The sequence below is a fragment of the Lasioglossum baleicum genome, chromosome 1 (assembly GCF_051020765.1).
Source record: "Lasioglossum baleicum chromosome 1, iyLasBale1, whole genome shotgun sequence".
Classification (NCBI taxonomy): Eukaryota; Metazoa; Arthropoda; class Insecta; order Hymenoptera; family Halictidae; genus Lasioglossum; species Lasioglossum baleicum.
Window position 1 is genome coordinate 8,424,081 of NC_134929.1, and position 23,529 is coordinate 8,447,609.

Below are 23,529 nucleotides of genomic sequence, written 5' to 3' on the forward strand. Positions count from 1 at the left end.
CTTGACGAAATGCAGGTTCTCCTTGTCGAGGAGGAACTCCATGGATTTGTGTGGCCGTTGGTTGATGGTGGACGCGGTGTCGTCGTCTTGGGGGCTCCTGTGCGAAGCGCCGACAGGCGACTGGGGTACGTGGAGGGCGTGCTCCGGCCTGGGTCGTGGGGCGGTCGAGGTGTGATTCAGATTGAGCAGGCTCCTGGTCTTTTTGCCGGCGTTGTTGGCCGAGGAGGCGGTGGTCGTCGTCGTCGTCGTCGTCGACGGCACGGCCTCGTCGAGGTCGGTCTCGAGCAGGCCGACCGGACGCTCCTGGGCGGCCTGCATCGTACGGGCTCTCGCCATCTCGATGGCCGCCGGATTCCCAAGGTCCGTGGCCGCGCGTCGGCGCGACGAAGACGCCGCCGACGACGCGCCCGTCGACGGTCTCGAGCTCAGCGCCCCGACGCGGGGTGGCTGTGGAGGCAGGGGCGGCTTGCTGGATACTGGCGCCCTCCCGTTCGCGCTGCGAAAACCAACCGGATTTTCAACGTTAGTCGAGGCTACAGAGGACAGAGGTCATGCCTTTCATCATTTTCTTCGGTAACGCGGTTCTAATACGCCGCCAGAGCTACTGTTCATACTGTTATCGATATCATACCCAACAATTGACTTCAATCAGCACATTAAAATCCCGTTTACAGACTTCAAAGAACTACATAATATGTAGTCAAATTACTAGGAGAGTTCAATAAGAAAGGAACTACGGCTCTGAAAAAAGATATGGTTTTATTATCAGTCTGCCAAGAGACGTAATTGTAAGATTTAATAGGTTAATGAATCAATAGCTAGGCTGGGGCTAATCAATAGCCAAAAATGTGAATGTGACGCTCCAATTCGAGGTGTCAATCACATTCTATGGGTATGCCCCGAGTACGAAAGGTGCTATATAAAATCCTAACAAATGTAAAATATAAACCACCTTATGGTATACATTACCGACCACATGTTTGGAATCACAATCTGATATTTTTCCATGCTTCTTGTAGAAGTTGCCGAAGATGTCACTTTAGAAAAGTGCATTGTCTTACACTGGGTGTAAGAGCTTCATGGACATAAAAAAATGCTGAAATCTATTTAGAAAAATTTTATTCAAATAGGTAATATTTGATATACTAACGACGGATAATTTAAAATTTTAATCGATATATTCGATTTTTACGAAAATCAGCAAGTGATTCCAAATTTTTAGTGTGTGTACACTCTTTTTTAAGAGAGCCATACTAATATACTTAAAATTATGAATGACTTCTGTACTCAACTGTTAAGGTGAAATAGAAAACCCAATTTTTTAATACAAGCAATGAACTTTAATATATTTTATATTTTCCATTTTGTTCGATGATCTTTTGCCATCTTTTTGGTAGCTTCAGAATTCCGCGCTCATAGAACTTCTGGTCCTAAACGATAAAAAACTGATCCAAGTGGGACTTCAGGTCATCATCATTTCACATTAAAATACCGAAATTACTTTCTTGCCAACCCAATATATCAAGCACAAATACCACCAACCAAATTAATATTCTAAGAAAATAAACGTACTTTTGTACTGTACAGATTGGCAAGATTGCACAAACAAAGCAGAACTTTTTGTAACCGTGTCTCCATCGCAACCAATTAAAAGAAAACACTGTACCGACGTGTCCAATAAATCGAAACTGATATTGGACTGGAAACCAGAACTGAATGTGGGAGTGGACCTGAATTTTCGAGTCGGAGAGATGTTCTAGATTTTTTAGGGTTCTAAAATTGGAGAAGGAAGTGATAGGATGAGGCAAGCTTCTATTGAGAACATAGAGGTCACGATGATGCAGGGTTCGGATGAATGACGCATTGAAATTGAGAGAAATATCGATGCTGATAAGACGCTGCTGATTAGAAACGAGTGGATTATGTACCAGTTTCTATACTTCATTTATCGAACGAGATATAGTCTTATTTCCATTCTGCAACTAATTTCTTTGATTTATTACTCTACTGATTAGAAATCGATTTTAATGATAGAGCTACTGTATTTCAAGGAACTGGTTGTACGAACTGTGCACAGTATAATAACCTTTACTTTCTTCAATACATATTTTTAAAAAGAGATTCTCTACATTTCATTTGTCGAACGATACAATCTTATTTCCATTCTGCAACTAATTTCTTTCATTTATTACTCGACTGATCAGAGATCGATTTTAATGATACGGCTACTGTATTCCAAAAACTGGTTGTATGAACTCTGCAGAGTACAATAATTCTTAATTTCTTCAATACATAGTTTTCAGAAGAGATTCTCTACATTTCCTTTGTCGAACGAATTTTATCTCCATTCTGCAACTAATTTCTTTAATTTATTACTCTCCTGATTAGTGATTAGAAATCGATTTTATTGACAAGACCATACATATACAAGAATACATACAAGCTGCATTCCAAAAAGCTGGTTGTACGAAATCTACAGAGTACAATGATCTCTGTATTGTACAATGCATATTTTTCAAAAGAGATTCCATAAAATCTGAAGAATTTTCCAGAGAAGCGGCGAAATCCAGACACCGGTAAAAGTGTAGCGAACTAATTACACGTTCGCCCACTTTATCGTTTAATCTCGCGATCGTTAGCTAAACAATTCCACCTCCGAGGCGGTTCTCGAAGCCAAATCCTCCATAAGCTGAGAGCATTTCATCTTCGAGCAGAATTAAGCGATTATTAACGGCAATCTAGCCGCTAACGGAAGACAAAGGACGGACTAATTCTTCGATTGAAGAGGGAGAGAAAGGAGGCGGGAATACATATGTATATACATATGTGAGAGTCACATTCGCAGTGTCCAGCGTTAATTTCATTCAATCCAATTAAAGCGAAACGAGTTCCTTGCGTTCCGCCGGTTTTCCAGGGAGGCGTGACGCGAAATCATTGGCAAAAAGTTAATTGTCGGTAGAGGCGAGTCACGCAGCACTGACTCTGTCGTTTCAGCCGAACGAGAAACAACGGACAGTCCAGTCGAAACGGTTCTTCGAATCGAACGACCGGCTGACATATTGGAAAATTAAACGTCGATAATTTCGTTCGAGTGCGTGTACGTCGTTACGGCGCCCAGTTCCACACTCTGATCATTTCAACGCCCTGTTTTACCGTCTCGATCATAATAATTTGTGTATTAAACGGTTCGCTCTTTCGTGAATTAAACGCCGGTGTGCGCGAGAACTGGCGAACGAAAATGGACGTGCCCCAGAATAAATTATATTAACAACTTGCGTGTGGTTTGTAATATCAGTGCTCGTGCCACTCCGTTTTAAATCTCCATCAAATCTTCGCTGGGAGCATTATTTGATTTTTACCAGTCGAAATAAAATACAGTAAATATTTGATCTAAAAAAATGAGAACTGTACGATCTAAGAAAACAAGGAGCCCCAAGAAACTCGAGCTCCTTCTGCTTTTCTTAGATCAAGGCTTTACCGTACTACCTTTTTCTGTTACACTTAATGTTTAAAGTAAATATACATTTTCAATTATTAAAATACACCGAGAAACATTTTATTCCATTGTTTCTTAATAATTGGACGAGAATACGCATTCGGAATTTATCAAGAATTTAATTAGTCGTTACAGTATTTTTAATCAACGATGTTATCGAATAGAGAAATGAAGTTCTAGTTCACTTCTGTTTTCCGATTTTTTAATGTAAACACTGATTTTTCCATTAAAATCCGCAGTCTGCTCGTAACTGATACGTTTTCCTGTAGTTGTTGAGGAATGAGGTAATTAAAGACGGATAATTAACAAGTAATACATGTTATAATACTTGAGCAGTAAAATTGAATTAAATTCCAGAGATGTAGATAAACTTTTCACTCCACGAGAGCGAAAAGAGATACGTATGTAGGATTAATTGCGTTAATTATGTGCCAACGTAAGTTACAGATATGATGTTCATTTAAATCAGACACTTCCGTAACTTTCCTCGGTGAGCGTAGCTATACTACTGCCTCATGGTTCGTTCACAGGAAAAATGAGATATTTCATAAACTATAATCGAGGTTCTACTGAATTATGTCATGTGTCATAATAAAAAATAATTGAAGAGAAAAAGTTTTTTTCTCATTGGATTGGTACTGCCTTAAAAAATAATTGAAGACAAACCATTTTTGGTTGTTGGATTGGTACTGTCTTAAAAAATAATTGAAAACAAACAATTTTTTGTTGTTGGATTGGTACTGTCTCAAAAAATGATTATGGACAAACAATTTTTGGTTCTTAGATTGGTACTGTTTTAAAAGATAATTAAAGACACACAGTTTTTTCTTCTCGAATTGGTACTGTCTTAAAAAATGATTAAAGACAAACAATTTTTTGTTGTTGGATTGGTACTGTCTTAAAAAATGATAACAGATAAACAATTTTTTGTTGTTGGATTGATACTGTCTCAGTTAGATGCATCTGTAAATTTTATTGCAAGTATCGTAGACATCTCTTGCACAAATATCGAAGCATTACTGTAGATCCAGTACCATCGCCATGTAACACTTTCCCGGCGGGTTGGTTTGCTCCCGTTGGCTTTGAACTTCAGCCAGGCGAGCACGCGGATTCTTGAGCGTCTCGGAGGCGGTTCTCGTCGGGAAGTTCTCGCCGCGCCGCGGTGAATTCGTAGCAGCTTTCACGCGATTCCATCATCAATCACGCGGCTCCCGTTACGCGGCGAAGAAAACGCGGAAGCGCGCTTACAGCCTCACCCCCCTTCGTCCCCCCTGCACCGTTCTACCCGTTTGTCCCACAACCGAACATCTAAATAATCGCGAACCATGGTGCGGCACGCTTGAAACGATTTCCCGACCGTTTATCCATGATTAAACGACGCATCCCGGACGAACGGCTCCGAATAGAACGCGAACTTTATGCACTTACCGCGCACGCCATTTTCTCAAATTCTATGCTGCGAACGCTGGGATCCATAGAACCCGACAATTTCATGGTTTACAAATTTAGTACTTAATGCTTTAATGGTATAGGTCAACGTTACTTGACTTTTCAGCCACACGAATTTGTTTGTTATTAGCTTTATGCATTTGTGGAAAACATGGACACGTGCAATTTGGAAGACTTCAACACTAAATCTACCGCCAACGGTCAAATGACCGGTTTTATATTTTCAATTTCACAATTATTGAATTTATGATGGTGTTTTCGTGGTAAATAATTAAATAAATATATTTTGTACAGCAGATATTATAATACGAACAATATTTTTGTGTAATGGACAATATTTTGCATAAAATTCCGCAGACCATGTATTTATTAGTACAACGACTATGAACATGTGCACTCTATTCATAGCAAATCCATCTAATCAGCGAATACGATCCTTATAAAACACGGTACTAATCTCCCTCGAAACAACCCTACTCGTTCAATAATATTATGTAACCATACTGTGCAATATCATTGACGTTTCCTCGAAATCAATAAACCGCACCCAGCCAATCAATTAAATTATGCAATATCTTTCAAATTGGAAATCGAATCCTGCAAATACATTTACTAGATAGCTGATACACCTCCACATTTCGTCAACGAGAACAACGAAAAGAAGAAAACGGAAAACTAGAATAAATTTTTATCTGACAATAAAAGTACTACATGACTGTTGTATATGTTCTTCAGACGATCAATAAACCGCGCAATACGAAATTTTATATCGAAACGTAAAATACGAATGCGCGTCTGCAGTCCAATTTAGAAGAACAAAAGGAACACCAGTGCAAACGGGATGAAGAGTATTCTGTTGAGCATGCTCAAAGGATCGAGTCTTCGGTGATCGAGCGGATCTTAAGCACTGGCGCGCAGAACTCAAAGGCGAGCAGAGGGTCTGTTACTCGTCACGAGGTTATTCGCTCGGGGGCGGCAGAGAGCAAGTTTCTCGAGAAAGAATTGGCGCTCGGATTTTTACAGACGAACAGTTCAGACGCATAAGTACATACTTAAGTCGCGGCGCGAGCGTCTGCGTTCCTCGTTTCGCCATCACGGTGATCGATCGACGAACACCGAAAAGTCAATTTCTATCTGACGATCGAACATCCAGTTGCAGATCTATTTCGAAATCATAGAAAAAGACGAAACAACCATTAATGCGTCATTGACGTGATGGCAAATCTGTATTCTTGCGAATTTTTCTGCTTTTTAATTTTTTACAACCAGACAGCTTGCAATCGGAAACAATTCACTAATGTGCTTCTAAATATTATCATTTTTTCAAACGATTAACACTATTTCTACGAAGAGGTGTCAAAAGACATCTTTCAAATTTTAACTTAAAATTATGCTCTAAGTTTAATCATTACTCCACAATTAATTTTTTGATTTTTCGTACAATAGTTGCTAAATTAATTCAGCGATATCATTTTCCTCCAGCTCATCCTGGATCTAAAAATATGCATATGTTAGAGGTAGCAAAATATAAAAAGTGCCCAAATATGTACCACTTTTTGTTGACGTCATTTTTTTAATTATTTTAGAATGCTCTTTCTCGATCAAAAAATTACCAGTTTTAAATGTATTTCCTCCCTATGAGATTCTGGGGTCAAGTTTGTTAAAAAATTAATACAGCTTGGGAAAAATATTTTTTTCGCGGTGTGTCAATTGCAGGTTCCAGCGAAAGTTGTTCTTAATATGGTACACCTCGAGTTCCTAATATGACACCTAGTGCCATTCGACACACACACCAAGAATGTCAATAGCTATACCCATATTAGGGAACCCTTGGTAGTGCCATATTGGGAACTCCACGTGGACTGATAATATTAGCTACTGATGAAAAGATTCCTCGCCTCAATGTATCAGTAAATATATAGCTGAAATTATCTATATTTAACTGATAATTTGAAACCCCGACAGTTTTGGCAATTATTTGCATTCAAACGCAAAGGTGTGAAAAGACACCTCTTGGTCGAAATAGTTATACACAAAATCGTGGTAGAAATAGCGTTAAGATGCTGCTGAATGGAAAAAGTAAGGCAAGAAACTTCCCCCTCTCTGCCAGTACCGGACTAGTCACGTGACATTGTGACACGTGACAGAGACGTCGTGGAAGGGGATGGTAGAGTGGGGAGATAAGACTTATGCCAGTCTGACTGCACTATGCGCGAAGTACATATAGTGGGTGCCCGAAGATGAACGATCGCCTCAATTACACCCAATCGCTGGACACTAATGCTCTTTTATTTCTGTCTACCGAGGGAAAATCGAATCACGCGTCGTTACGCAGCGAACGTTCGCGCGTTCAATACCGGGGACAAGCGATTCGCTCGGTGACCGTGCGAATCGAAGACCGACTTTCTTCGAAGATCGATCGACCCGGTCACCAAAGCAGATGCCGGCGGAACGAACAGTCATTAATGAGACAGTTTTCCATCGATCGACCGCATGAACAGGCCTTTCATTAACCAGCCAGGAAGCGAAGACGCGATAAGTTCTCTCGCGTACCCCAATTTGCTTCTCAAACGAATGCCACCGAGCAACCGAGCCTTGAATACGCATACTGAATCTGAATCGATGCCGTGGAATATAATTAGGACGTGTTTTATCTCGAGCCAGACCGGACTTTGCGTAATTGCTAATTATCTTGAATTTGACTTCGAGAAGAAATTGCTTTGGATATAATGAGCTGACATGAATTTTAATGAAAACAAAGTTTAGTTAATTCTATAACAATTTACGATTTGTTTTAAGATTTATGAGATTTGAGCAAATATTATCTTTTTATTTTGGGAATGTCTTAGGGATTTGTTAAGTCTCAATATTGTGAATAATGTCACTTTGTGAATTATGCAAAAAATGAATGCAACTAAAATGTGAATTTGTTAAATCGTGTACAGTTAAAAGTAAGAGCCGAGAAGATCGCAGAATTTTCCACAGGATGCGAGCAACTGATTGAAGAAGTGTCGCGGTTCGTTCGATCTGTGAATGATTGCGAGTTTCGCGTGCAAACATTTTTATCGCAATATAAGTATTGAGAGACATAGCTTAGACAAGACTATTCTTATCGTCGTGCGATAACCGCTATTTAGATAGGATGTTTTTTAAATGCTCCAGTTACGAACAGCTCCGATTCAGCTTTCCTAGAAAACTGATCAGTCCAGATAGATCTTTGATAATCTCTGACTTCTAAAACCGGGAGCACTCAGATTTGTCTGTACGTCATTTCTCGTGACTGAAATCGACTAGTCGTTCTATGAACGAAGAAAATATTTTGCAACGTCTCGTTCATTTAAACAGCCTGCATTCGTTGAAGAAAAAAACAATTAAAAATTGTGAATTGTACGACAAAAACAAATATTTTCATACTACTGAGATTATTAAAAGGAAAACTACATTTCTAATTAGTTCTTGCTTCTTACAATCGACTCTTTAATAACATGTGCATTGATTCTTTATTTGTTTAGCGATCAGAGCTAACGTAACTGCAACAAACAATAAGAAAGTGTGGATTGTACGACAAAAACAAATATTTTCATACTACTGAGATTATTAAAAGGAAAACTACATTTCTAATTAGTTCTTGCTTCTTACAATCTACTCTTTAATAACATGTGCATTGATTCTTTATTTGTTTAGCGATCAGAGCTAACGTAACTGCAACAAACAATAAGAAAGTGTGGATTGTACGACAGAAACAAATATTTTCATACTACTGAGATCATTAAAAGAAAAACTAGATTTCTAATTAGTTCTTGCTTCTTACAATCGACTCTTTAATAGCATTTGCATTGATTCTTTATTTATTTAGCGATCAGAGCTAACGTAACTACAACAAACAATAAAAAAGTGTGATCGAATCGTCTACGAATGCGAGTGAATCACTCCCATTCGCGTAACTATAAATAACATAAATAAAGGAACGATCGAGATTGTTTTTATTTGTTATAAACTCTGAATTAAACTGCAGCTCACGAATCAGATGCAAAGAAATGGTGGCACGGTGGTGAAGTCAACTTATAAATTATGTTGTACGGAAAAAGTGGACGAACTGTCGAATGGAACGTCTTCAAGGATCACGAGACCAGTTATCCTCAATATACAAGAAAAGAGAACGCACCCAAGAGACATGGCGGAAGGAAAAACGGTCGGAGCCTCGCATAGCTCAGGCGTCTTCGGTGCAGTTTTATTTGTGCGACAGAGCGTGAGGTCATATTTATAAACGTAGTTGGAACAATGATGGAGAATCGTCGGGTAACTCCTCTAAAATTAGGTTACGTCCGCCAGCTTTCGAAATCCTCGCAGTATTTCGAACTCTGGAAATACGTGCCGTCTGTTTTCGCGGTGGAAAAACATCGTAAGACTAGCAGAGTTGCGATCACGACTCCGATAAACGTGTTTCGCGTTTATCTTCGCGTCGAGTCGTTTACATTGCGAAAGTATAGCAAACAAACGATCCGTCGTAATGAACGGAAACCTTTCTTTTGTAAATTCCTCGAGCGAAAACGGAATGCAATTTATTCTCGAAATTCCCAATTGATTACCAAAAGCTTTCAAAAATCAGCAGGCTCTTAACATCGTTTCTATCGATTTGAAAAATAATGTTAATGTGAAATGATAAATAGAAAGATACGTGGAGGATATTTATCTCGAAAATGATTACTAGACTGCGGATCTTTATGCATTTATAGCAAAATTGAGAAGATGAAATTCAAAATTACTGAAACATTTTAAAAATTATTTAAGATTATTTAAATTAATTAAGATGTCAATACATGATTTCTCCTCTATTAAAATCATTAAGGGTTGAAATAACGTTCAATTTAATTTCTATTTCTTGCAATCGATGCAGACAATTTTTATTTTGCATAAAGATCCGCAGTCTAATGATTACACACAGCCTTCACGAATACAAACACTAATTTTAAAAAAAAACCACGTAATTTAAACAGCTAGTAATTTACGTGAAGAAAAGAATTATATTCGCGAAATATTGCACTCTCCCGAACAATTACCTTATAATGACAGATATTACGTTCGCCCGATGTTCCTGCGAGCAACATAATTCGTAGTGCGAAATAAAAAGTGCCCGAAGATTATTCTCAAAGCAACATCGATGGAAAACCGAAGCTGATCGGGTCTGTCTAATGATATAAATCTATCGGGGAGAAACGTAAATTAATGGGAAAAATAGAAGAAAAAAATAATAGAGAATGTATATACTTTCTCGTTGGCGTTTGCACGAGGAGGACACCGTAAGAGATTATCTGCTCCAATCGAATTACCGATCGCGGAGGGGCAAGAAGTGAATTATATTTCTTGTTTGCGCGATGCCATGAACTCGAGGCATGCGTGCACGAACGAGCCCATGGTTAAATATACACCTATATGCATGTAGGTGTACCGGGCTCGGTGGTAACCTTATTAATCTTATTTCATTCCAGCACCAGTCCGGAAGTCATTTGAGGTGGTCCGAGCTTGCGGCTCCTAGAATTCTCTTGGTCGTTTTGCTCCTCTGCTGTTTGTTACATAAAGAGATCGACAGTATCTCTCTCTCTCTCTCTCTTTCTCTCTCCATTATCTTTCTTTCGGAGTGTGTTCTGGGGCCCCGTCTTTTCTCCGCCTCGAGTTTGCACCGACACTCTGACGAGCGTTAAACGACCCGCTTGATCGCTTCTACGGATGTGAAATGAAATCCATGCGGGGCTTTAAATCGTTTCAGATCTGTCGAGCTGTCCCTTTTGGGAATTACAGAGCTCTGTTTCCCCGCCGAGACGGTTTCGACCGTCTTAGAACCGCTCCCGCGTGTTTATCGAGTGAAATGCTTAATTGCAAACTGATAGCCGAATATATATTTCAACCCTTAGCACTTGAATTGTCACTCTGAGAGGCGTCACTAAAAATTGCTGTACCATTATCCAAAATATTGTTTACATTGTTAAATATGTCGGTATCTAATCACTAGACTGCGGATCTCTATGCAAAATAAAAAATGTTTGCATTGATTGCAAGACACCGGAGTGGCATAAAAATTTCTTTCTTCGTTTAATTATATCTGATTAAGCTGCAACCAATACGCTGATGTCTGTAAATCTTTTTAATAGGTTCACTGATTTAAATAGTGCTTACCCATTTTTGTCATAAATGCGTAAAATCCGCAGTCTACTAATCACTTACTAAACATTTAGGTATTGTATACGAGGTATTATACCAATTGCGTATCAATAAAATTTCAAAACTCATGGGTAATATTCTAGGTCGGGAGAAACGTTTAATTATCGAGTTAAATATTGCATGAGACATTATATTAATTTCATATCCCTAAATTTAAAAAATCATGGGGAATGGAAATATTCTAGCAAGGAAGAAATGTTTAATTTCCGATTTAAAATAGCTCCGAGTGCAAAGAGTTAATAGCAAGAACAAAATGAAGGCGAAAAGGGAATGTTGCAATTAAAAATATATAAATATCGTTAATATCGTGTCCGCGTTCTACCTTCCCCCGCGCTCCCGCCAAGGCCCGGTCACGTGATGCGTTCCGTCGGTGTCACGCATGTGTCACAATATCACGTGACTAACCCTAACTGGCAGAGAGAGGGTAACTCTTTCCCCCTCGAGATTAGAGTCAATTTCCCTGATCTAGCGACTCCGTGTCAGACACTTTCATCAAAGCATAACATGCTTGAACTGTTACAGAAAATTATGCAATGTTATTGGTGATATTACACGGAGCTCGTTAGAATTACTGTGCCACGTCACGATTACTTAACAGCTCGATGAAATCCAGCGTTGAAGTCACACCTCTAAATATACGGACACGTTGCTTCGAATGAACACGGAGGGGAGTCTCCTCGGGAATTATTATTACTGGAACGTGGCCCATTTTCTGCTGCTTTTCCCGAGAAAATCTCGAAACTCTCAATTATCGCGTTCGGTGCCGCAGCTGTCGGGTGTGGGTGACACAATTCTTTTTCTGAACTGGCAAAATTAATTTTTAGAATGACGATCCAACGATCCGTGGGAAGCAATGATCTTGAAAAGGAGCTCGCGCTAAGGTAAATCTGAATTTCGCTGTGCCTGTTTGTCGAATAGTTTTGATTCTGCTATGACGTTCTATTTCGAGTTGTCTGTAAGAAATATTAGAAAATAAACTGTCGCGTCGCCGATCTTTATTTCCTCTATTCCTTTCGAGTACATACGGCGAACGCAATCGATGATCAAACATTTGTACACGATAGAGTGCGGTTCGCTTTAAAATGGTCGCGATTTTTCGAACGAAGTGTGCCCAGTGATTCCAGAACGACGAACGCGCCAAAGGTCGTCGCAAATGCGACGGGTTCTTAAATTACAATGTTCGCAGCTTGCGATGATTCATCGAGCCTAACACGCCCGCCGACGTCGTGCAAGTAAACAGCCGTGGGATATCGGGACTCGACATATTTGGCGCTTTGTTAAATAAATGAAGGATTGTGGGACTCGAACGCATCTGTGTGTCACGGGGGAGATAGACGCGTTATTAATCATTCTTTATCGGTGAACTGCGGATTGTACGCACCCGTGGAACAAACCATCGGGCGAAACAGTCGCGGGATCATCGACAATGATTTTTCGAAAATAAACTCTTCTGTGATGCCTCCATGATAGTCATTTAGATCCCGGAATGTTCAATGTATTATAAACTATTGATAATTGTTTCTTCATTTACAAGGAAGCATATCCAAGCCTTGATTATTCATTTTACAGAACGTGATCCACGTTTTTCGTTAATAACTCGAACACAAAGCCGCGGAGAACATTTTTGTACAGGCTCTTGAAACACGACCTTGCGAATCATCCCGTTGAAGAAGTTAAAACGTTTTTGAGACAGCCTCTACTAGTATGAATCCTGCCTACATTTTTAATGTTCCGAACAACAGATATGAACTTCCAGAAGAGTCAGAAATCAAAAGCGAAAGCGTTTTACAAAGAGCTTCTGTTGAAAGAAGATCGAGTGTCTCTAAGACTCGGTATCGGCTGAAGAAGTGAAAAAAAATCCATTTCTCTCACAGAAGCAGCCCGCGCAGAAAATTTATCGCCCCCAGGGATTCGCTTGCACCAAAATGGCGAACGAAGAGGGTCCGGGCGTGGATCAGGCGGAGCTGATTCGGCGAAACTTCGCGCGATAAAACAAGTGTTTGTAAAAACGAAACGCGATAGGATCAGATACGGGTGTCCCGTTCCGAGAAGCGCGTCCGATCGTAGGATAGCGTCGTCGCTCGCAATAAATGCCAGATGGAAATGCAACTATACAGGGTGTCCCCAGAATGTTCTACTTCCTTGAAAGAGTGATGCCTAAGATGACTCCAAGTAACTTTTTCTTTTGGGAAAATGTTCTCCGAGGCTTCGTTCCGGAGTTATCAACGAAAAACACGAACCAATTGGAGCTCGGGTCTTGCCCTTGCTGTTAATGCGACCAATACAAGCTGAAATAAATAAAGAAAGAAAGAAATATCGCAACCAGGCCACTGGCGATCATCGAAGTAGAAGGAAATGAATGGTTAGCGAGGGTTGTGACCGAGATTAAGATTAATTGACAGAAAAGTCGGATGAATATTGACCGGCCGACGATGATCCATAAAATATTGTGACGCGTCGTCACTTTCTGTTGTGAAATACTTCTGTCCAGTAGCCTATTTGACACGTAACGCTGATCCACATGCTCGATCACATAATACAGTCAATTTTATACTAGCTGATGTCCAAATTTGTGCACTAACAACGAGCATAATCGAGGTGGCCACGTTAGATGGTTGATCCTGTACGAAAGAGTCATCAATGTGGCTACCAACGCAAATTAATAAATGCTCTACTTAGTCTGGGCCTTCAAACACCTCTAAATGTAGACACGCTCATAGCGAAAACAGATGTTGAAGCTAGTTTCTGTATTCACACTCTTTTTACCACGTTTTTATTAACTCACTGTCTTGTCTGTCTGTTGCAATTGATTTTAAAGCTCACAGAACTGGATGACAATGGAATATTTTATTGATTCCTCGATCGTACGATCTAGATCTATTTAGTACGTTTAAATTTTCGTACGTTGTGGTAAACGGTCTGAACGCCCGCTGTTCGTTCATTCGTTCTCGCAATCGCTCGCGTTTGGGCCTAGGAAAAATTATTTTATACTTTTTAGTCCGTTTTAAAAACGTGGTATTTTTAAAAAATACATTTTTATTTAAATAATTATTTCCCGCTTTACGTTATTGTATTCACTTGCAGTTATTCTTCTAAAGCGCAATAAACCCAGAAGGGTTCACATTGCATAAAAAGTAAAAGGAAAAAAATATATGGCTACCAAGGAGTTCGAAACCGAGACCTCCGGCTGCGAATGGAAGGCAGGGCTACTCGAAAGGTCGTAAACGCTAATCGGAGTAGGCTGGGTTTCGATAGTGGGCGTGAGTGAGAGGGAAACAAGCAGTTAGGGGCCGAGGGGGGGAGACACGATAAATAAAGAGTGAACGACAGTGTTCACCGTTACCGAATGCAATTAGGTCGAATTACGTCGAAACGGCCGGGAACGAGGCGAAAGTGAAATTTGATTAAGAGAAGTGAAGTGGATCGTGAACACGGGAAAAGAAAGAGAGCGAGACAGGGAGAGAAAGAGAAAGAAAGAGAGAGAGGAGAAACGATTCGGGGCGATCGTACGGGCACGAAACGAGAGTGAAATCCTATCGATCGGATGAGAGCGAAGCCTGATTAGAGAGGAATTAGACACGCGGGCACGCGACGCTATAGGGGAAAAAGCGGGCCGGTACAAATGGCGCACAGATTTCCAGCAAATCGGCCCACGGTGATTGTTAAACGAATTCGGTGGCAAAGAATTCTTTCAAATAGTTTTCTCGAAATTTTCAAGAAGATCAAGTTATTGAGAAATGTTCAATGTTAACGAGTCCAAAGGTTTCTGTTCTAGGATCTGTGGAAAAAGTTACCCTCTCTTTACCAGTATCGGATTAGTCACGTGACCGTCCCGTAGCGGAAGCGTGGTAGTAGAAGGGGAAGGTAGAGCGGGGACACATCACTTATTGGACAAAATTGAATTTCACTAGGATTTTTGGTTAAACCAATTTTTACTAATTAAATTGACTTTGATTTCGTGGGAATCTTCAGGATTGATATTCGACACTTAACCCTCCAGAGACTGGGGTGGATTGTCAGTTTGCTTCTGCACAGTTCGTTTCTCGTTTCCACTTTCTCGAGATCGAATTAACCCTCAGCAGTCGAGGGATGACTCGATGAAAGAGGAAAAAAGAAATTTTTGGAGAGTCACCACTAAAAATTGCTGTACCATTATTCACAATATTGTTTGTATTATTACCAGACTGCGGATTTTTATGCAAAATAAAAATTGATTGCACCAATTGCAAGTGACTGGAGCCACATAAACAGTTTATTCTTACTTTAATCATTTTAACAAGCTGCGAAAAATAGATTTGCACTCTTAAATTATTGTAAGCTTTCTACTGTTTTAAATTGCACCCACTCATTTTTGTCAGAAATGCATAAAATCCGCAGTCTAATTATTACATATGTTGGTATCTAATCAATAGACTGTGGATTTTATGCATTTATGGCGAAAATGGACACGTACAATTTAAAGCAGTGGACGAATTAAGAAGATTTAAAAACATTAGTGTATTAATTTCAGCTAAATAAGACAATTAAAAGAAGAAAGGAATTTCTATTTGGCTTCTGTGTCTTGCAATCAATGCAAACATTTTTTATTTTGCATAAAGATCAGCAGTCTACTAATCAATTACTACACATTTAAGTATTGTATGAGGAATTATATCAATTTCATATGCATACAATGAAAAAGATATCATATACAATTAAAATAGCTCCGACAGCAAATGGTTAGTAATGCAAATTGAAACGCTACCGAAACGTACTGCGCAGCGTGTTGTTCCGAGCCCCAGGGGTCAACGTGTGAAAAGCTGTAAATTTTTGATCAGTGAAACAGCGATTATCCGCAGTGGGCGACGTGGGACGCCGATGAAAGCGGAATTAAGAAGCGTCGGCGAATAAAACCGAATAGGATGATCGAGGGAGTGGGTGGAAAGAGCGCGGGACTGGCAGCTGTGTTCGTCGACTCCGGCCGCCATTACGAAACCCTCCTCTCCCTCCGGTATCACTGACCTCGTTGCTTCCAGTCGCCGAAGAGAAACATACCTCGAAACAGATTCACGGGCATCTAGAAAGGCCCCGTTGTTTACGAATCGCGGATAGAACGATCGCGGCCCGAGGGGACGACTCGACGGCCGGGTACAACCGTCGCGTCGGTGATCCTCGACTTCCGGTCGGCGAATCGAAACATAGCGCGGCAAATCGTTCCGAATTTAAACAAAACGTCCGCGGAACTGTGAATGCGAAAATTGAGCCGGTAATAGCGCTTTAACCGATCCACGTCAGAAATAACAAATGGAGGGAACACCGGTTGTCTTCACAACGGTATTCCTGAACCGATTTTAGAGTTTTCCACTGTTTGCTTTGAAACGTTTCTGCACGGAACTCCGAGAAACTCCGTTTACCAAATTGATCACAATGCGCGGAAATATCGTTTCTCAAACTGTTGAGTTAATTTATTGAAGTGATATTAATGAGTAGTAGTGTAATAGTTTGTATGTATAACACTGACAGTTTATAATAAACTGCTTTAAATTTGCGACCTTCTGTTTCGCAATTCTTTTATTGTATCATTATAACCTCATCCAGTGACCATTCCTTTTGAACTGTACATCATTGGAAAGCTCTGAATTTTGCGATTAATTTGATATAAAATAGTTGTGCTTAAAAAATATCTATAAACGACTTTGTTTGAGAAAATGTGGAGGTCGCGAACTTAGTTGCCAACCCGATATATGCGAAATAAAAATTGTGTTGCAAGAGGTAGGGCCATTGTGAAGTTGCTTTTCCCGTTTTAATTGTTTTAATAGGCCAAAGTTATTACCGAGTTGGCAAGGAAGTAATTTCTGTATATTTTAAAGTGAAATAAAACCCAATCTTTTTATTCAGGCAATAAACTTTCACTAATAACGATGACCTGAAATCGCACTTGGATCAGTTTTTGGTCGATGAGGACCAGAATTTTTATGAGCGCAGAATTGCGAAGCTACCAGAAAGATGGCAAAAGATCATCGAACAGAAAAGATTGGGTTTTACTGCAGCTTAAAATACCGAAATTACTTTCTTGCCAACCCAATATATCCCCACATATCTTCAATTTTTGGATTGAAGAAGAGTGAACATTATTTTACCACGTTTTCTTGATATATTACAGGATTCTTCATACTAAAATGAACGTATTTTATAAGTTTGTGAAGAGAGTATGCTTAAAGATCCACGATCCAGAAAATTATGTAACTGTGAGCAAATGTCAGGCACCTTCTGATCGAGCAACAATTATATCATAAAAAGTTATACGTGTCGAAAGAAATATCTTCTCTTTGAAGTGAATAGAATGTTTACGCCACGAGGCACGAGCATATCTGGTCTCATATAATTTATCGTTTACTCGAGAATATTTATTTAGATAACGATTTTCCGTATCTCGGGCATGTATATTGCAGCACAAACATCTACGCATATACAATAAAAAGATTCAAACAATCTACACAGCCTGTTGACGTAATATCGTTATACAATTATGAAAACTTGAAAGATATTCCAAAACGGCTTCTTGCAACTTTTAATTGGCATAAAAATCCGCAGTCTAGCAATGAAGAGGCGGGGAATTATCCTACAAAAACAGATATCCCATCATGACAAAATAAACTTTCCCAGAAGACCATCTTGGTCACTCGCGCCGAGTAAGCACAACAACAAAATCAACTTTCTAGTGGAACCAGTGGCGTTAAGAAGTAATTAGTAGCGCGCGGCAATTATACAATCCCGTGTAAGCAAGAAATCTCGCTTTCGTAAAATAATTATTGAGCAATTACGTCCAGGACAACAGCAAGAGCTCTCGGTGAAAAATTGATAACTAGTCCAGGTAGGTCACCGCGAGATTCGAGGATAATTGAATAGGCTTTCCGCGGGCACGGAATGCAGCCGCGCACAGATGTCTCTCATAATACAGTAATTACGTAAGAGATTACAGTATTGGATCTGCTTTGCGTGTAGTAAATCAGCTCGCAGTGTGACGTTGAACAAATATTTTTCATTGCAAGCTCGTGTGCAGGCGCGCGTGCCCGATAAAGCGTAGGGATTCGAAAATTCGTCCGGGTGTTCCCGCGTTTCGCGAAAGGACAAACGTCGAAGCCGTAGGAGCTGTGTAAACGGTGATTCAGCCCTGTGTGCGAGCACGAAACCGTGTAAACAATCGGCTGAGGTCAAAGTCAACAGATCGAGGCACGGTAAACCGAGAAAATCGAACCGGCGACCGATACACCATCGATTTCCCGAGGACAATACGCACAGAGAGAGAGAGGTTCGAGGATGACTCACCTGATGTTGGAGGAGCTTCGCTGCACATCCCCTGCGGGCCTCCTGCCGATGTCCGTTTTCGATTGAACGTCCGTGGCGACATTCTCTTCCTTCTGCCTCTCCTCTTCCGGCGGATGCAACGGAATGATGATATAATCCGGCTCCTTTTTCGTCTGTTCGTCGTGCACCTTGCCGCGATTCACTTGGACGTGCGCGTCACTCTTTTTTTGCACCTCGGACCGCGGCACTTTCGATCTACCACTGAACCGTAGCCTGGAGAACCTCTGCAGGAACCCGCCCAGGCCACCCTTCTTCCTCTCCTCCTTGACCGTGGGGGTCCCGGAGGACGCGTCCACCACCATGTTCCTCTGGTACCTGGCCGGGGTGGTGTCCTTCTTGGCTGTGATGGGGGCGATGGACCGTTTGGTGGTCGCCACCGGCGCCGACATCCTCGTCACCTCTTCAGCTACCCTAACTGTCGTCGTCGCCGCAGTTGTTGTTACCGCCGCGTTCTCCTCGTGACGTTTGTCGCGATCACCGCGATGATTCGTATCAACTACCACGGCCACTGCTGGATTCCCACTCCGTTCACTGGGCTCCAGCACGTCGGTGTTGCTGCTACTACTTGGTGGGGGGGAACGAACACCGTGGACACTCTGTCCCCTCGCTGCTTCCGATGCTGCCACCACCTCCTCCGTACGCTTTTCCTCTTGCTCTCTCTTCTCGTTCTCTTTCCTTTCCATGGCGAGCCCCTTCTCCCTCGACGTCTCCACCTCCTTCTCCACGTTCTCCGTAACCTTCTTCGCGGAAGCCTCTTTCTCCGCGGCCTGCTTTTCCACCACGACCCTCCAGAGTCGTTCTCCGGCGTTCTGGGAGCCGCGAGCAGCCTCGTCCATCACTTCCACCAGCTCTTCGTCACCCTCCGCCAGCCGCTTGTCAAGATAAAAGTCGAGCATGCAGGATAACTTCGACTCGCTCGTCTCGTCCATGGAGTATAGATCGGGGTCACGGTATTCGGGGGACTTCGACGGCGATGTCTCGTGTGCTAGGTCAGGGGGTTGGACACGGGGTTCCCGAACGTTCGTTGCTTCGCACGTTACGGCCCCCTCCAGGCTGGAAGTTCCTATAGGTTTGGTCTCCAAGCAGGGGAAATCTATCTCGTCGTCTACTACGGGGCGTTCACTACGATCTTTTCCATAGGTTGAAAATGGATCCGAGTTTTTTTTTACCTGGCTCAAGATCGACTCGTCCTCCTGCTTCTTCAGCCGGTCGCCCAGCTCGTTGATCGGCACCTGGACGAAAGGACCTTGCGAGAACTGCGAGAATATGTTCTCCGTTGATTTCGAGTACGTTTTCGTGTCCTGATACGGCTCGTGGATGTTCAGTTTCGACGTCGAGCTGCTGCTCATCTGTTGCACCATGTCGGTGACCCTGAGACGAGAGGATCGCTTCGATACGCGCTCGTCCAGCTCGTCGCACGCGTCCATTCGTTGGAAAGAACCCTTCGATGGATGTACAGCCTTGATGTAGTCACTCTGTTGAGCCAGCTCGTAGCTGGCGTTGTTCAACACGCGTCGTCTGCCACCGAAACCACTTCTCGGCGACTTCGGAGTTTGTTCTTTGTCGTTGGCAGTCTCCTTGCGAGCCCGGTTCGATCGGAAGTTCTTCTCGTCGATCTCGAACTGCTGGGCGAGCTCGTAGCTGGCGTTGTTCTTCACCCTGTGGGTTCGCAGTCTACCGGACAGAGTCCTCTGAACGCCGTCCATGTTCTTCCCGTTCAAGACTGTACTGGCTTCCTCGACCTCGCGCTTGAACTGCTTGATCGCTTCGTCCACCGCGCCGATGTCGTTCTCCATGACGATCGCCATGTCCAGCACGCAGTTCCCACGATCCTGAGTCTTCACCGTCGAGGTGACCAGCTTCTTCTTCTTCTTCTCTCGCGGTTTCGGGCAATGATCGCCCACGCACTCCTCGTCGTCCGCCAGATTGTTCTCTTCCATGTCGTCTAGCTTGCCGTCGACCATCGCACTCTGAGGAGCCTGCGTCCTCACCGAGGTCATCAGGGAGTTCTTCAATTGCTGCCGGGTGTCCTCCTCCGTGCTGTCGCCGTTCTGTTGGATCCCCTCCATGCTCTCCAGCCGTTTCTTCTCGTGCACCTTCGTGATCTCCGCCATTTCGTGGTCGTCTGAGCTCACTTCAGGGTACTCGGGCTCATCGTACGACGAAGAAACGCCGCAGAGATTCAAGTCGACGGGCACGCTCGCTACCCTGGTGTAGTTCTCGAATAGGTTCGACGTGGAGACGAGAGACGTTGCCCTTGAAGATGTGCGCGCTGCCAACGACCGTGGACCGTGTGCGGACTCGTCGATGCTGCTAGGCAGACTGGGCGCGCTTTGAGATTTATCCGTGAATCTAAAATTAAAGCACTCCTCCTTGCTCCACCCTTGACGCTGGTGGTGCTGGTGCTGCCGCAGCTCGTGGTGCTCGTATTCGTCGTACCGAGGACTCTGATGCTGCGACGGAGGCGACTGCTGCGGCTGCTGATGATGGTGGTGATGGTGATGGTGGTGATGATGATGATGATGATCGGCAACCATGTTGCCGCGACCATGCGCCATACCGCCGGCTATATTTAACCGGGATTGAAGCAGACGAAACGAACTCGACACGGTCGCCTGGCCAGACTTCAGGTCCAACAGCGCGTCCCTCTTCGACTCGACGCCGATCTCTCGCAAATCAATCGTGTTCCTGTAGTCCACGGAGGTCGCGTAGTTGCACATCGGATCGCCGAATACCATCAATCGATCCTCGATCTCAGAGCCCATGCGATTGTCCTTCAACAGTCGATCTTCCTCCGAGCCGAGGTCTTCCTCCTCGTCGTCGTCCTCCTCGTACTCGTCGTCTTCGTGCCAGAAATCCCTGATCCGACCGACAGAAAAATCATTTTGTCGCTTGTCGCGAGCTTCACACGCCGCATCACCCGCGGAGAACCTGACATTATACTCGCGGATGATCTCTATCCATTTAAATTAGAAGGCAAAGGGGTCAATTAGTGTGTATGAATATTTTCTCAGTCATGTATGAGAAAAATTAGAGTGAACGTTATCTAAACTGGGGAAGAGCTTATTTGAGAAATGCTAGAGCACAGAAGACATTGGAAACCAATGGAAAATTTTCATTTGTTTAACAGTTGTGTAGAAGCTATACAAACTAGGAATAACTTGTTTCATGTTCTCAACGATGTTAACTAATTAATCATTTTTTGAAATATAGAAATATAGAACAGTAAAAATTAATGAATGAGCACTTGGAATACTGGAGGGCGAACCATAATCGTCTGGTAAATTTTCTTCCGAACAAGGAGCAGTACGGGAATGGTCTACCAAAAAGAAGACAACTATAATAAGGAAACACAGATAATATCCGTGAACGTAATTTCAGGTCTTCTCGAAATTAAAAGCAAAAGTCAAGGAGAAGTCTATTCAGGGTTGCGATTGCGATAACTTGGCCAAAAAACGAGGGTCATGTAGCAAGCTTTGATACTGACAGTCGCTGCCAAGGAAATTTAAAGACCTCTGTTCGACGGTCACCGAATCTCATTTATCTTTTTGCAGCAACGTTCGACCAACAAATGACAAACGACGCGAACCTATGATTGAACCTCTGGGATTATAGCTGTTATTCATTTCTGGACAAATCTCATCGCAAAAACTTCAACCGTGACAAGCTCGCGCACCTGCCAAATGTTACAACTGCGACAATTGCGGCGTGTTGCAATCAATTCACGCGGGACAGTTACCGGCAACACGAAATCCCGAAAACATGGCGTGCATTGTGGAGTCGAAACTCGACAGCAATCTCGTTTTTAAAAATGTAAATACATTCATAAAATTAGCAAAATACAAAATTGTTTACAGGGTAGATGTTCCAAAAGAATTTACAATTGTGAAGCCATTTTTAGGAATATTTAAAAACAACATTCACATTCGTAATAAATTTTCATGAATCAAGACTAATAGAATTCTAAATTAAAATGTTACACAATATAAAAATATTTGTTAATTTAATCAAATGTAATCCTTTAAATATCTCGAAACAAGAACTATATCACTTAGACCACTTTCATAATTATGAGCACATAACACATCACTCAATAACTCCCCGGTCTGACACATATATGGCAACATTGTTGACAGACCCACGTGATTTCCGGATAGTACTAACCTTCAAACAGTACGTGTCAAAATTTCATGGCATTCTGACCGTTAGTTTAGGGGTTACAGTTGTTTTGGTGACCCCAGTTTTGTAATTTTCAAGACAATGGATAGAAAGGAATTTCGTGTGTTGTGTAAGATAATAGCCTACTAACCCTACTAACTAGACTATTCGCTAGGTTAAAGGTGTGGGCGGTAAATGATACACTGATCGACGGTGAAGCCGTCCGCGAAGGTGCGATTTATTAAGAGAATCTTTCCGTACTTGACACTCCGAGCGTCACTGGAACTGTGACCGCTCAGGTAAACTCTAGTCTTAGGGACACCTTGTTGCCAGCGTATTTCCTACCTGCACCCCCAAATGTACACTGGGTTTTTACCTGAAGGGTACGCGTCGCGCTGTCGAGCCGCACGCTGCCCGCTCTCGACATTCGCAATTTCGATATTCCTTACAGTTGATTAAACACTGTTTTTTGATGGGGAAAAATACTGTTGAAGCGAAACAGTGGCTTGACAAGCAGTATGGGGACTCTGCACCAGAGAAATCAACTATTATTGACTGGTATGCTCAAAATCGGTCGCCCAAAATCGGCAGTTGTTCCGGAAAACATAAAAAATGTCCACAAAATAGTTTTAAAAGACCGTAAAATGAAGTTGCGTGAGGTAGCTGACACCTTGAAGATATCATAAGGCAGTGTCTTAACAATTTTACATGAAAATTTGGGCATGCGCAAGTCGCTTTCGAAGTGGGTGCCGCGTTTGCTCACACCGGACCAGAAACAACAACGACGATTCAGAGCGCGATGAAAACAATGGTTAAATTGGACGAATTACGCTTTGAATTGCTTCCCCACCCACCGTACT

At 42.1% G+C, this 23,529-nt stretch overlaps 1 protein-coding gene across 10 annotated transcripts in view; it reads right to left on the reverse strand.

The window, feature by feature from the left end:
• The window catches only part of LOC143211510 (uncharacterized), a 133,010-nt gene that overhangs the window by 84,051 nt on the left and 25,430 nt on the right, over nt 1-23,529 (reverse strand). For all 10 annotated transcript variants that reach the window (XM_076429290.1, XM_076429315.1, XM_076429299.1 and 7 more), the window contains 2 exons: nt 18,473-21,370; nt 1-496 (listed from right to left, as the gene is read on the reverse strand). In XM_076429290.1, the coding sequence (XP_076285405.1) occupies nt 1-496; nt 18,473-21,370 (3,394 nt within the window). The remainder of the gene's footprint in view (nt 497-18,472; nt 21,371-23,529) is intronic.